We start from the raw sequence: 15,306 nt of genomic DNA on the forward strand, positions 1-15,306 counted from the left end.
GTAGACGACCTGCTAGCTAGCTAGCAGGTAGATAGGCGGCCAGGCTAGCCGTCAATTAGTTCAAGCAGCGAATGTAAACTTAAATGAAACGAGAAGCAGAAGTCAGTCAACTTTCTTACTCAATATAAAGTTATTATTTTTGAGATATTTGGGTAAAGAGGAGTCTGGCGGGACGTTAAGAGGTCAGCAGGATATAAAAACAAGTCGAGATAACGGTCGTCTCTGTCTCTCGTCCTAACTTGATCAATGTTGTGATTTATCCGCCCTCCCAAACTTCTCTGTTTTGACATTTTCTATTCTCTTAACCCGTAATTATTTCTTACATCAACCGATATCCCCACGTCTAGTGTTGTATGCCAGTATATTGTTGTACATGCGTCACTCGGGAGCCCAAATATAGTGCAAATTTCGAGGATTGCGTGTACGTTAGATTTACCTGATCTGTTATTATTGGCATTTTACGGGAAAGTGTCACGTCAAAGAAGGCATATAATTTAATTGTAAATATTGTACCGTTATGTATTAGTCAGTTATATTGATGATCAAAGTGTGTCTGCTGAGCGTTGAATTTAAAAAAAGATAAATAGTACCCTGTGTAAACCAGACCCTATTTCCCATTCATTTCCAATTCCATTTGCTCTATTTCTTTTTTTGAAGCAGATGATGGATGAAGGAGTTGAAGAGAAACCAGAGAAGCACAAGAAGGTGGAAGAAATAGGAGGTGAGGGATCTCCTGCTAGTTTTTGGATTAGATCATTCTTGTCAGACATTGCTTGATGAACTGGAGAAAAGAAATGAACACATCCTAGAATCAGCATTTTTCCAGTGCATGCTAAATTTAATTTAGTTTTCTCTTTTTTGTTACTCTTTCCAAGAATACAAACAAGAGAAGGAAGGGGTTCAGTTGAAATCTGAGGACAAGACAAGATGAAAAGGTAAACAAACCAAGCTTGTGTTTAGTTTGTGCTAGTTTGAACTGTAACCCCTCTGATGTAACTTGATTCCTTTCTATCAAATCCTTTGAGAAGGGACAAGAAATTAGACAAAATAAGGGGAGATATCAAATAGTAAGAGACACGTGGCCAAGAAAAGAAAAAGTACTAAATTAAGCATAGGGAGACGGCGATGAGAGTTAAACGAGACAGCGGAACAGAAAAGAGTTTAAAAAGACGGACGATATGAAAATGGTCAGGAGCTTACTGGAAAGAAAGCCTTGCACAGATCTCACTCTGTGAATCCAAGAAAGACAAATCAAATCATTAATGAATGCACATTTTAACAAAAACTATCTATCTGAAATGATTGTTTGTGTTTGTCGTTTTGTATAATTATTCTACTCACATATTTGAGTAGAACTCTGAACTGTGCTCTTGATATTCCGAGCAGAGTTACAACTATATTGTAACTCACTGCTAGAAATAGCCATTATCTACTAACTATTTCATTTGTTTTGTAACATAATATATCGGGCGTATCCCTTATAATACTGAATGAGAGTAGTTCTCATTGAGTCTCTCATCCGCTCATTCAGGAGCTGAAGATGGATGAAGACACGGGGCGAACATCTGGCTCTACATCATCCATTCCAGAGGAGGTCTCAGGTACACTGTTGGGGGAGGGGGTGATAAATTGGCAACAAAATGAAAGCATGTTTCTTTTTGCAATTGAATAACTACATATATATATATAAGATAATTTTAAATGCTAAAATGTGTACAATTGTACAATAAAGTATCTAGAAAATCCTGAAAGATGGTTGCATTTGTAACATTGGTACAAAAGAAATGACTGAAAATTCTATAAGAGTACGCGATAACACAGTTATGGTTTGATCCACACAGTAGTTGGATTGTAGCACGAAGTCTGATGTTGTCTTTAAAATCCCACCGCGCTGATTGCATTAGCAGTCCGTTACGCCGGGGCCGTGTTCTGGAATGTCCCCTGAAAATCTCTGAAAAAGTTGGATGACAGAGCGATGCTCACAAAGCGGTCATCCGTCTCACCAAACACCTGTCTGTCCCTGCCTTTGACTGTGGAGGCCTTCAGCAGATCCCTGGGTAAACACAGAGCGCCAACGGGTCTTTAGCCCTGTCAACAGCAACAGCCATGGCAGTGATTTGTCGTACAGTAACTATATACCCTCTTTCATCATTCATGTTAGGTTTCAAGTCAAACAATGGGCTTATTCCTCAAAATTTTAAAAAAGCGGTTCCTAAAATTATTTTTAATTCTCCTGCAGCGGCCCCTGAAATCTTATTTTTAAGCCGTAGTCATTTCTTGTTTGTGAATAACACTCCGTCATTTCTTAAGCATCGAGGTGTGATTTATATCAAATTGAAATACGGGATCTAGATCCCGTATTCAAGATGTTTAATTCAAGATGATTTTTTTTCTTTCACATTTCCTCCCTCCCCCATCTGTCAGCCTCCCCCCTCCCGCCTGCCCGGCTCTCCCATGACGTGATGCTAATAATAGCATCCTGAAGTCGGGCCCCGCAGCCCCCGGGGGGCCGCCACGCTCGAGAAGGGCACCGCTCCCCCCCCACACAGCTATTTATAAGGTCCATAGCATGAGTAGGGCGGCATTATATAAGCAGACAGCGTGTTTGTGAATGGATGGGGGGGGCGGGGGAGTCACAAGCCCCCGCAGCTGCTGCTTCAAACACAAAGATCACATCTGAGTCTTTACATCCCGAGTTGTTCCCCATCAGAGAGATTCAAACTGAACAAGGACGGCGGCGCTTCACCCGCCACAGGAAACTAACAGAAAAACAAGCAGGAAACTGCGATGTGTAGTGCCTGCACCGTCCAAAAGGTTGGGGGCGAACGGACGCCTAAGTCTCTGCCCGGTTGTTCAGCCTCCCCTCATCCACGCATAAAACACATTGCATGGTGTCAGGAATTTAAAAAAAAACAAAAAAACAGGGAGCAGCTGAGAACACCAAACACACTGCCTGGAGGGAAAACTCACGGATCCGGAGCAACACTCACAGCAAGCGGGATCTCTAGAGAAGTCAGGAGAAGAGGCGATAAAGGTGTTTAATACCACGGGCAGTGATGATGATGTAGATGAATCGGATGCCTTAAAGGGAATAGTGGGAGCCACAGAAGAACATTATGTACCCGAGTCATGTGGTCTTCACAGGATTCCGGGGTAAGGGTGAGACTCACCATTCAGGCTCGGTACTGGGCAGGACCGCATCGGTTTTCCATTCACAATGTTAAAGTAAATGTTTAAGTTAAAAAAAAAAAAAAAAAAGGAACGTGCAACATTGCAGGAGGCAAATGAGTGACGCGCCACAAGGTGGAGCCATTGGGCAGGACAAAGCTCCCTCCGATAAGGAATGTTTCTTGTCGATGCGCATTGAAGGACAAACTCAAAACAGAACCGGGAAGGAATGGAGAAACTCCAGAGTAATTGAAAGTGAACGGCTGGGATAATAGCACGGTCACTGTCCAGACACCCGGCAAAAATGAGAATCCGCGTGGGCCCCCAAAGACCGAAACGCGGCGATCGGAATCAGAAATTCTTCAATCGCCAAGTAATTTTTCACGTACGGGGAATTTTCTGCGGTCTCGCTGGCATACTGCAAAGATATGCGCAGACGTAGCCTGCCAGTATCAGAAGCAAAATCACGTCCAGTCAAAACTGCGACTGCAGAGGATGCTGGACTACAACAGCTAGTGAAATGAATCCGGTCAGGACGGCCAGAGAGAAGTATGAAGTTCCTGCTCGGGGAGGTAAAAAAAAAAGCTGTCGTGAAAATAGCCGTGTACATCCACGTGCTTTCGTCGTCCAGACTGGAGAACGTTGCGCCTTTCGAAGAAACAGGAGACAACGGCTGAAGAGCACAGAGGAAACCATCGCCAATCAGAGCAGATCGGTGAATCAAGACGATGGTCCACCCTCGGCCGATGAAACACCAGACGCCGTGCAATGGTGCCAACTCCCGTTCGGTCCCAAGTAACAGATGGTTCCATGCACTCATGGGACTGCAAGGTGTTCGCATCATGGTAGACAGACAACTGCTGAGTTGCCTTTGACATCATCTGAGTGGTTTGTTTAATTTGATATGAGCACGAGGAGAACTCTAAAAAAAACCTACGGTCAATTATTAAAGCATTTATTACTCGACGAAAGGTAATATTCCAACAGTGTTCGTGTTGCTATTTGAGAGATTCTGTTGTTTATGTTTCTTAACAGGCTGCACCACTTTTCAAGGACAGAGATGTGATGTGCAGTACCTCTGCTACATCGGGAGGTGCTGTTGTGATACTTTGCTACTGAGGGTCATGTAATGCAAAGCAGGGAGTGAGAAGTAAACAACATACCTAGAAGCATATCTGAATTATCTGTATCATTGTCAGCAACCCCCTGTTAACAATGAATAGAAAACATTTCAGAGAGTAGCAGAAAACTAGTGGGGAAACTAGCAGAAAAGTAGCACGAAACTAATGGGAAGCGAGAAAGAAAGTAGCAGAAAGCTAGCAGAGAACTAGAGAGAAGCTAGTGGAAAACTAGCAAGAATCTATTGGGAAACAAGCAAGAAAGAAGCAGAACAATAGAAAGATACTAGCAGAAAACTAGAAAGAAAGTAGCAGAAAGCTAGCAGAGAACTAGAAAGAAGCTAGTGGGAAACTGGCAAGAAAAAAGCAGAACACGAGAAAGAAACTAGATGAAAACAAGCAAGAAACAAGCAGAAAACTAGAAAGAAACTTGTAGAAAACTGGCAAGTAGCAGAAAGCTAGCAGAGATCAGAAGAAGTAAGTGGAAAGCTAGTAGATAACTATCAGGAAACTAGCAAGAAAGGAGCAGAAAGCTAGTAAGAAACTACTGGAAAAACGGCATAAAACGAGTAAGAAGCCAATAAGAAACAAGGTGGAAACTACCAGTAAGCCAGGAAGAAACTAGTAGAAAGTGAGCAGGAAACTAAAAAGAAACCACCTGAAAACTAGCAAGAAGCAAAAAAAAAGAAACTACTGGGGAAAAACTATCAGGATCCCCACTTTTTGGAAAAACTGCAGGAAAACTAAGAGGAAACTACTGGGGGTGAAAAAAAAAAGCAGGAAGTCAGTTCAGAACTACAGCAAATGATATAAAACTTTGCAGCATGTTTGAAATCTTTGAAGATAAATAACCAATCGCAGAAAAAAATAATAACTAGCAGGAAATGAAGAGGAACTCACATTTTCATTGACTGATTGTCTCCCTCACTGGGAGAAGGTTCTAGTATCGTTTGTGTGCTTTCCAGGTTCTCCTGCCTAGGTCGTGTGTGTGTGTGTGTGTGTGTGTGTGTGTGTGTGTGTGTGTGTGTGTGTCTGGTGGGTGGGGAGCGCTTAAAGAGTTCAGCCGGGCGTTAAACTTTCCGGCGGCTCTGAGGAGAACCGGCGTCTTGGGTGTCACGGGGAGAAGCTGCAACCCGAGAAGCTCTTTGTCAAGATCAGCTGATGCTTGTGATGTCATCGCAGGTGTCTGTGTGTGTGTGTGTTTGTGTGTGTGTGTGTGTGTCTGGTTGCTGAGTTCATTCCCCGGTCTGAAGACGCTGTTTGACCTTCACGTTCAAAACATCCCCCATGATGATTTGAAGGCTCCCCGACCTTCAGACCCCTGGACCACCAGACCCCCTAAACCTTCAGACCCCTGGACCACCGAACCCCTGGACCAGCAGACCCCTGGACCAGCAGACCCCTGGACCACCAGACCCCCGCCCCAGACCGTCAGACCCTCGGCCATCGGACACTCGCTTCTTTTCAGCCTAAATTTAGTTCCGATGTGAAGCAGCTGGTGACAAATAGTTTAGAGCACGACCTTCATCCCTCACAAGGACACACACACACACACACACACACACACACACTCTGACCTAAAGCCTAGCCCTGGTGTTTAGGAGGTAAGAAAAGGGACGTTCAATGTTACAACTTCAGTTCCTTCGACTAAAAAAAAAAAAAAAAATTACAAATGCGCATTTCTGTTCATCTAATCGATGATTCCCTCATGGATTTATAGATGACTTATTGATCAATAATTGGAAGTGAAGTGAAATTCGATATTGAAAGGCTCTGGATTGCTAATCGATAGCCTTAATTAATGCACGTCACCCCCCCCCCCCCAGGATTAGTAGCCAATCAAAACGCGTCACCTCCTGATTGATCCCCCCCTCTCCTCGCTCCATCCCTGTTACCATGGAAACACGGCATATTTACACCGGGGCACTCGGGCCCGGCGGGGCCGCCGCGGCAGCCAATTAGGAGCGTCGATCGGTCGGTCGGTCGGTCGGTCGGTCGGGCAGGACGGCCGCCGCCGCCGCCGCCTCTCGGACCGGCGCCGGTTACGTAACGTGACGCAGAGTTGACTGTTTACCGGCGACGCTCCGGTTGTGGCGTACAGTAAGAGCGCGTCCTACAGTCTGCCTGCATTGCGTCGACCCCCCCCCCCCACCCCCACACACACACACACACACACACACACACACACACCCGCCCCCTCTCTGTTACGCGCACACGCACGGAACCCTGCAATATGCCTCCATATTAGCAGGACCTCCCGCACCCGCACGCTCCTCTGTTTACCGCAAACGGAGGAAGAAGAAGAAGAAGAAGAAGAAGAGGAGGAGGAGGAGGAGGAGGAGCTGCGGTCCGGTTCCCCGCAACGGGAGCCGTTTCGTCGACGATGCCGCGGAGAGCCGGTGCCCGGGCGGCTCTCTCGGCGGCGCGCCGCGGGCGTGAGGTGTCGAGCGGCTGCAGCGCGCCGCCGCCGCCGCCGGGGCTGCGGACGTCGAGCGGAGAGCAGGAGGACCTTCCCGGGAAGCCTTGAGGAAAACGGAAGGGAGAACGGCGCTTCCGGCCCGCAGCAGGTAACCGACCCCCCCCCCCCTCCTCCTCCTCTTCCTCCTCCCCGGACGTCACCTGACGCCTGCGGTAAATCTGCGGGTCACCTGACCTCCGACCTCCGCCGGCGGGACACGGTTGACCCGGTTGCCCCCCCCTGCGTTCACGGACGAGTGACCTTTGAATTATTTAACGCCGGGCGTCAATTAACGCGTTACCGCGCCGCTTTCTCTCATCGGATCTGCGCCGGCGGTCGATTCTCATCGCTCGGACGATTTTTGTTACGATGTGAGGAAGTGGAGATCTGCCCCGGAGGAGGAGGAGGAGGGGGTGCAGGAGGGGGTTATTTTGTCCAAACGAGCCTCCGTCCCCGTACGAGGACGGAGGTTCATCTCAAAGGATTACGAGAAAAAAAACATGAAAAAAGAGACGCGGAAACGTCTCGACGCCGCACCGCCAAAACTGCCACCGCTCCGAAGAGTCGAGATGCGAAGATTAGCGACGGCGCGAAGCGGTAGTTTCCTGGAACCGATATAGCGTCCGGTACGATCGTAGCTTTAGCGGCGCTGATCGGAACCCGTGTCTTTTTCTGACCCGACAGCCGAAACTCAGCTGAGACGAAGATGAAGACGACCAGGATGAAGACGGAGGGTTCGCCTCTCCGCCTCTCGCCGCCCCTCTAAGAACCCGTCGGTCCTCAACCTGCTGCCCCTGTACCTGCTTCCCCTCCCCGCCCGCCCCCCGCCCGGCAGGATGACCGTGGTGTCGACCGACAACGTGGACGAGGCGTGCGCCCTCCCGGGTCACCCCCAGGACCTGTTCCTGCCGGACGACGGCCGCGACGACCACGAGTGCTGCGAGCGCGTGGTCATCAACGTGTCGGGGCTGCGTTTCGAGACGCAGCTCAAGACGCTGGCGCAGTTCCCCGACACCCTGCTGGGGAACCCCAAGAAGAGGATGCGCTACTTCGACCCCTTGCGGAACGAGTACTTCTTCGACCGCAACCGCCCCAGCTTCGACGCCATCTTGTACTACTACCAGTCGGGCGGGAGGCTGCGGCGGCCGGTCAACGTGCCGCTGGACATGTTCTCCGAGGAGATCAAGTTCTACGAGCTGGGCGCCGAAGCCATGGAGAAATTCCGCGAGGACGAGGGCTTCATCCGGGAGGAGGAGCGTCCGCTGCCGGAGCAGGAGTTCCAGCGGCAGGTGTGGCTGCTCTTCGAGCACCCGGAGAGCTCCGGTCCGGCCCGGGGCATCGCCATCGTCTCCGTCATGGTCATCCTCATCTCCATCGTCATCTTCTGCCTGGAGACGCTGCCGGAGCTGAAGGAGGACGTCGGCGAGCGGCTGATGTCGGCGGGGAACGGGACCGTCTACGTCAACCCGTCCATTTTCACCGACCCTTTCTTCGTGGTGGAGACGCTCTGCATCATCTGGTTCTCCTTCGAGCTCATCGTGCGATTCTTCGCGTGTCCCAGCAAGCCGGCGTTCTTCAAGAACATGATGAACTCCATCGACATCGTGGCCATCATCCCTTACTTCATCACGCTGGGCACCGAGCTGGCCGACGACCAGGAGAACAAGGAAGGGAAGGGCGGCGGCGGCGAGCAGGCGGCGTCGCTGGCCATCCTGCGCGTCATCCGCCTGGTGCGCGTCTTCCGCATCTTCAAGCTGTCGCGACACTCCAAGGGGCTGCAGATCCTGGGCCAGACGCTGAAGGCCAGCATGCGCGAACTGGGCCTGCTCATCTTCTTCCTCTTCATCGGCGTCATCCTCTTCTCCAGCGCCGTCTACTTCGCCGAAGCCGAGGAGAAGGAGTCCTTCTTCACCAGCATCCCGGACGCCTTCTGGTGGGCGGTGGTTTCCATGACGACCGTGGGCTACGGCGACATGTACCCCGTGACCATCGGCGGGAAGATCGTGGGTTCGCTGTGCGCCATCGCCGGCGTGCTGACCATCGCGCTCCCGGTGCCGGTCATCGTGTCCAACTTCAACTACTTCTACCACCGCGAGACGGACGGCGAGGAGCAGGCGCAGCTGCTCAACGTCAGCGAGCAGAACCTGCCGTCGGACGGCGCCTCCAGCCGCCGCAGCTCGTCGGCGGCGAGCAGGTCGGAGTACGTGGACACGGACGACGACTTGACCAACAGCATCGACAACTTCCGGGAGGCCAACCTGAGGACCGCCAACTGCACGCCGCCTCGACAGAACTGCGCCCACACGCCCAAGCTGCTCACTCAGGTGTGAGCAGGCGGCGGCGGCGGCGGCGAGCGGCGGCGGGCGGCACTCCAGTGTAAATATTGTAGAAACATCTGGATGCTCGATCCTCATTGGTGCATTTCATTCTCTCTCTGGGTTCGTTTTTAGACCTTTCGCTCACCTTTCGGGCAGCTTCAAAGACGATTGGCTGCAGGAGGAGGAGGAGGCGGAGCCGAGATTTTCTGTTTCGCACGGCGGATACGACAAGCGACGTCTTTCTCGTGATAAAAACGCAGGTTTTATTTATCGGGATAACTGAAGCCCGGATCGAGCGGCTGGAGAATCGACGTCTTTGGCGGCGGCGGGCGTGATGATGTCATCGCTCACCAGAAGGTTTTTTTTTTTTTTTTTTTTTTTTAATCCAAGTGAAGAAAGAGGCTAAAAATAGAAGGAACGTCTCGAATGAAAATGAAAACCTGTAAAATCTCTTTTAACTCTTTCCCTGCCGTGGAATACATCGAAACAAAAAAAAAGTCCCCGAACTTGGAAAATAGTCAGAAAATTTTCTAAAATATTTTCTAAAAAAAAAAAAAAAAAAAAAAAAAAAAACAAGCTTAATCTCATCGTTTTAAAGAATCGACGGATGGAGGAAGATTTTTGTCGGTTTTTGATCGGATCTCGCGAACTCATTCGTCATCAAAAGCACAATTCCCCCCCCCCACCCGCCCCCCGAAAAACTCGACGCTCAGGATTAACCGGGATTTTTACGGACCACCAGGCGGACTGCGATCGGACGGGGTGGATTAGCCGAGGTCGTGAGATGGAGCTCGACGGCGGCGGCGGTTGGCTCCGCCTCTTTTTTGTCATCCCCTCCTCGCCGTGGAGCCCCGTTTTCTCCGCGTGACGTCAGCGTTCGGTCGCCTGCGGAGGAAGAGGAGGGTGACGATGATGAAGATTCTCCTCCTTATGTAACAGGATGCAGGACGGGACGAAAAGTCAAAACAGCTTCCGGATTAAAACACCGAGGAGCCGCAGGGGAACCGGACCCCCCCGACCCGCCGGTCTGGTTCGGTCCGATCCGGTCCGGGAGGCCGGATGAGTGACATGGGTTGAATCAGTGCCTTGTAGCTCTTCTGGAGACACAGTGGACTGAAGTGCCTCCTGAAGCAGGAATTAAAGAGCCAACAGCACAGCTCCTCCTCCTCCTCTTCCTTTTCCTTCTCCACCTCCATCCAGGTCTCCTGTCAGGGATGGAAAGCGACGGGGATTTAAAACCGTTATCGGTCTCGATCGGGATCGTTACCGATCAATACCCGACCCCCCCCCCGACCCCGATCGATCATCCGGTTAGGGAACATGACGCATGACTTTGGTTTTTGCTTGGTTGTTCTTCTTTTGTGTTTCCAGAAGGTTCTCCAGGAGAATGTTTGGTGTCTGAACTGAAATAAATTGGGTTTTAATTTGGGTTTAATTTTCATTGTTTTGTTCCATTCAAGTTTTTGTTCGATTCATTTATCGCACATCTTTCATCATTTCCGTTTTCGTCGTCAATATCTTGATAATTCACCAAAAAAAAAAATCCATATCACGGTTAATTTTCAAGGGTGTTTATTTGTAGAGCGGGAATCGGATCACGATACCGGATCGAAGATCAATAATCGGTCATTGATCCCCTGAGGTTTCCATCCTGGCGGTTCAATGTTCCGTCCCTGGAACGATTGAAGAAAAAAAAAACCCTTTAAACAACTTTTCGCCCCGAAGGTTCTTCAATGGATTCATGAATGAAAGGAGGTTCTGGGGAACCAATCAGCTTCATCCCAGCACTTTGCATCCAATCAGGGCTCAGTTAAACCCCCCAGTGGCAAGAAGTGGAACTGCGTGCAGTCAGTGGGACGTCGCTCGCTCCCGAGCAAGAAACGCAGCCGAAATTAGCCAGAAAACCAAATATTGGCTCCAAAAAAAAAAGAAAAACCTCAATTTTTGTAGTTAAAAAAAATGGGAAAAAAGACATTTCTTAATTTGGCGGCAAATATCGGAAAATGCGATTTTTAATTTGGGAGAAATATCTTGTTTTGAAGCCGTTTCTAAATACCGAATTTCCTGTCTGACTTGAAGGTCAAAGGTCATGGTGGAGGGGAGGGGGGGGTTCTGCTGCTCCGAGACTGCTGGATCCAAATGGAACAATTTATCATCATTCCATCGCAGCAGAATCTCAACTGTTTTTCTACAAAAAAAAAAAAAGAAACAAAGGAAAAGAAAAAAAAAATGGACATTTTGAGATGTTTTCCTGTTGTGTGTTTTTTCGAGGTTGATTTTATGACGCGCAAAGATTTGAACCCTTTCAGGACCACATGTGAGAGGAGAAGCTGAGAGTTTACAAGCTTCCAAACTGCCAGGTGATTTTTTTTTCTGCCACCACTTAACTTTTCTGGCCTTTTGAAAAAAGAAAAAAAAAAAGAATTAGGAATAATTTCAGTGTCATCCATTTGTGAAGAGTTCCTCACCCTGGATAGAAGCTCTATATTCCTACAAAGTTCATTCTGGTTCTTTCATGAGGTAGCTAAGTCATTTAGGAATGAAAAAAGGTACGTTCATATAGATCATTTATGAAATAATGATATGGAAGTGATCAGTTTTCACTTACGTGTTTTTAACCCTTAAATCCTGCCATGGATTTCTGACATTTCCAAACATATGACTGATATTTTAAATGTCTAAGCTGGTACTTCTGGGTCCCACTAGGTGCAGATGGATCTAAGGGTCAAAGTTCACTGATGGGTGTCGCCGTTCAGCTGCTGATAATCCGATTAAGTTTATTCTTTTGAAGAAGAAAATCAATCAATACGCTGACGACGGTGTGATTTATTGATCAGATTTTTGTGTTGGGGTTTTTTTTCCCGATGAACCTGAGCAGCTGTTTACTCAACTTTTAGCCGACTGACTGTAAAGGCCGCGGTCAAAGGTCACAAAGGTCACTGCCCCCTTATGGACAAACATCGACAGGCAGCTATTTCTGGTCTTATATCCTTGGAGTCCTTCTTTGTTGTGATGTTTAATCCAGTGAAACCTGCCCGAATTGGGATTAACCTCCATTAAAAGCCAAGATGAAAAGAAATCAGGTTTATTTTTATGGTTAAAACTCAAGTTCAGTTTAATTAAATCCCAAATTTTGCATCAAATTTTTTTAACTGTTGTAAGACACTGATTTTTGACGGAGAATTTTATGATTTCTTAATGTTAATCACAACACAACACCTCTATGTTTTTGCTTCAGCATTCATGAGTTATAAACTATTGATTAATTGAACAAAAAGTTATTGTTTTATACAGAATTTTCTTACATGACATGAATTTAAGCTTGTTTAAGAATCAGACTAATTAGTGAATAAACCTGATCTTTGTTCATCAAGCAGCATTGGCAAATTTTGGGTCCATTGTTTTTAAAAGATATTGATGTAATTCAGGTTTAAGAAAACCTAAATCAGAGATTTTAAAATCAAAAAAAAAAAAAAAAAAAAAAAAAATTAAAACAAATTGTAAACAAAAATCTATTTCAAAGACCTGCTGGGGTTTTGTTTGATTTTGTTTGTTTGTTTGTTTGAGGGGGTTGGGGGTCCAAAATGGAGAAACGCTGCAGTGGTTTGGGCCAAAACAAGCTGTGACTCCATGGCGGTGATGTCATGGGGATGGTTGCCATGGAGACCGGTGTAGAGCGATCAGAAGCTGATGGTTGCTTCTATTTCTTTTCACTTCCTGTGGTCCTTTTTTTTTTTAAAAAAAAGTTGGATTTATGTCCACGGGTCTAGAGGGTGGTTATAGTGGTTTCCATGGTGACGGGCGTCCCCAAGCAGGACACGGCTGAATTTCCAGACGGACCCGGACTATTCCGACATTTTTCGATCCCGAGTCCCTCGGCTCGTCTCGATTATCTCAATAACGTTTCAAGGACTTTCGGCGTCTCCGGGTTCTGGAGGAGAAACGCCAGGATGTCAGCGAGGACTGCGGTCGTGGGCCGGAGAAATCCGGAAAGTGTCAGATTGAAGTTGAGAATCCTCTCCGATCAGAGGTTTGAGACTTTTATCTGTTGAATCCACGTCGGACTGCAGGAAAGTGTTTGACGGTTTGTTTTTGATGCTTTGAAACAAATAAAGGTGTCAAAAGTCCCTCGAACGAGACGACTCCAATTCTTGCAAAATGAAAGAAACGGAAACTGAACTGGGATTATTAATCTGGAAATTCATTGGATTATTATTAGACATTATTAATAGTAATTACATATGTTCTATAATCATTATTAATATTTTCATATATAGCTATGATTTATATTATAATGTTATTTAAATATTATATATTTATAACATATATATATTTAATAATATGTATATTTTTTAATTTTGATTAATTGAATTAATTAATTAACTAATCAATTAATTTAATTCATTTTATTTTTTTAATGCCTCTTCCCTCAGCCGCAGGGAATCTTCAAATCTTTGTAGTTAACAGTTAACAGTTAAGACAATTTATATCTCATTGTATTTCTTATTCTTCCTCTTTTCTACTATTATCTATTATTGTTATGTTTTTACTTGAAACTCTGGCACAACACTTTCCTTCGGGATAAAGTTGTTCTCATCTCATCTCATAATACTATTATCAGTGTTTAAGCTGTTACGTTTTTGAAAAGCTGATATTATTCCTTATTTTTTTTGACATTTTCAGAACTTGAACTTAGAAATCATTTCCTGTTTCATTCTTTTACAATGAAGGTTTAAGCCGAGAGAAACAAGCAGCGATTTAAATCGAGGAGGTGTGGGTTTATGTAATAGAACCCTGAGTGATTGTTTGCCGTTTTGACCTTTTGACCTTTAGGTTATCCCATGTCATGTTTCCAAGGGCGGAGGAGGAATTAATGACGGTCATCGGAGGAACGTTCTGGAACCTTCAGGTGCGACGGTCCAGAGAAGAAGACAAGGTTACTGCCGGAACTCTTCATCTACTCAAATACCAGTCAATTAACTGTTGAAAGTTTTCTTTTTGAAATGGAAACGCTTTTTTTTTTCTCTCAAAACATCGGGGACTGAATTCAAACAGGATGTCTCCTGTTGCTAGGCAACAGAACCTTCATCGCTGTGACCTCCTCTTCCTCTTCTTCCAGTCCGTTGATTCTCCGCCAAGGTTCTTCCATCACGGACCTCCATCCGCAGTTTCCGTTCTTCAGGAATAGAAAAGAAATTTCAACAGAACACACACACACACACACACACACACACACCTCCGCCCTACGGAGGCCGCAGAGCGCCAAACAGACATCGAAACCCCTCTTTTTTTGCATCTCGGACGAGCAGCCAATGAAATTGCAACGCCTTCTAGTTTCTTGGGAACGCCGGATTATCGTTTTTCTTCCATAAACAAACAAAAAAACAATTTGCCCAACAAGCAAAGTTGGATTATAAAAACACAATGTGGACTGATTTTGAGGAAATGGATCCGATTAAATATTAATCGCTAATTAATCCATTAGTTAATCAACAATTAATCGGGCTGTAGAATGAATCATTTAATAGTAAAAGTTTCCTGATTGCTCCTGTGTGCAACGACCTGCTCATTACTGCCGACAACATTTTGCTGAGGACACACACACACACACACACACACACACACACACACACACACACACACACACACACACATACACATATAGAAACTCACACAAAACTGAAAAAAACAGCTGAAGTTTCATCAGGATCCAACATTTATTTTAGATAGAAAAATAAATCACAACTGTCCACAGATAAATAACACACAAAGAAATACATCCATAATACACACACGCACACACGCCCACACACACACACACACACACACACACACACACCTGCTCTCCGACTGACCCATTGCACCAGTCACATGACCTGTGGAACCAGTCACATGATGCCTTCCTGTCCCTAATATTCAGGCCAATGGTGAAGTTTGAAGTAAATCACCAGAACAAGACAGGTATTATTGCACTGTGGTATGAACACACACACACACTCAAACACACATACACACTCACACACTCACACACACACACACACACACACACACACACACACACACACACACAGACGGTGGAGTAAAGTTCAGCAGTAACCTCCTGGTTTTTATTCAGTGACCTCTGACATTCTAGAAGTTCCTAGTGTTTGGACGGGTTCTGAAGGACAAACACCGTTTTCTCCTCACTTTTCAAAGTGTGTGTGTGTGTGTGTGTGTGTGTGTGTGTGTGTGTGTGTGTGTGTGT

General features: G+C 46.5%; 1 protein-coding gene and 1 long non-coding RNA gene across 3 annotated transcripts; both read left to right on the forward strand.

Annotated features, from left to right (window-relative positions):
- LOC147233826 (uncharacterized) lies at positions 1–2,379 on the forward strand. Of its 2 annotated transcripts, none has more exons than XR_015106135.1 (4): positions 1–182; positions 658–721; positions 876–935; positions 1,532–2,379. It is a non-coding gene; the product is annotated as an uncharacterized LOC147233826 (long non-coding RNA). The 2 variants fall into 2 exon arrangements; XR_015106134.1 differs by having other exon boundaries at positions 4–182; positions 661–721.
- A 4,115-nt stretch (positions 2,380–6,494) lies between these two features.
- Positions 6,495–10,310, forward strand: kcna1b (potassium voltage-gated channel, shaker-related subfamily, member 1b). Its single transcript, XM_086146439.1, has 2 exons — positions 6,495–6,853; positions 7,429–10,310. The coding sequence occupies exon 2, from the start codon at positions 7,581–7,583 to the stop codon at positions 9,072–9,074; it is 1,494 nt and encodes a 497-aa protein (XP_086002565.1). The 5' UTR covers positions 6,495–6,853; positions 7,429–7,580; the 3' UTR covers positions 9,075–10,310.
- Positions 10,311–15,306: the final 4,996 nt, after the last annotated feature.

This window comes from Fistularia commersonii, chromosome 5 (assembly GCF_037954325.1).
Source record: "Fistularia commersonii isolate RoL2024-O1a breed Wild chromosome 5, RoL_Fcom_v1.0, whole genome shotgun sequence".
NCBI lineage: Eukaryota > Metazoa > Chordata > Actinopteri > Syngnathiformes > Fistulariidae > Fistularia > Fistularia commersonii.

What these genes read in the sequence shown, in the direction of transcription:
- kcna1b (XM_086146439.1), top strand. Translation starts at nt 7,581, where the DNA reads ATGACCGTGGTGTCGACCGACAACGTGGACGAGGCGTGCGCCCTCCCG.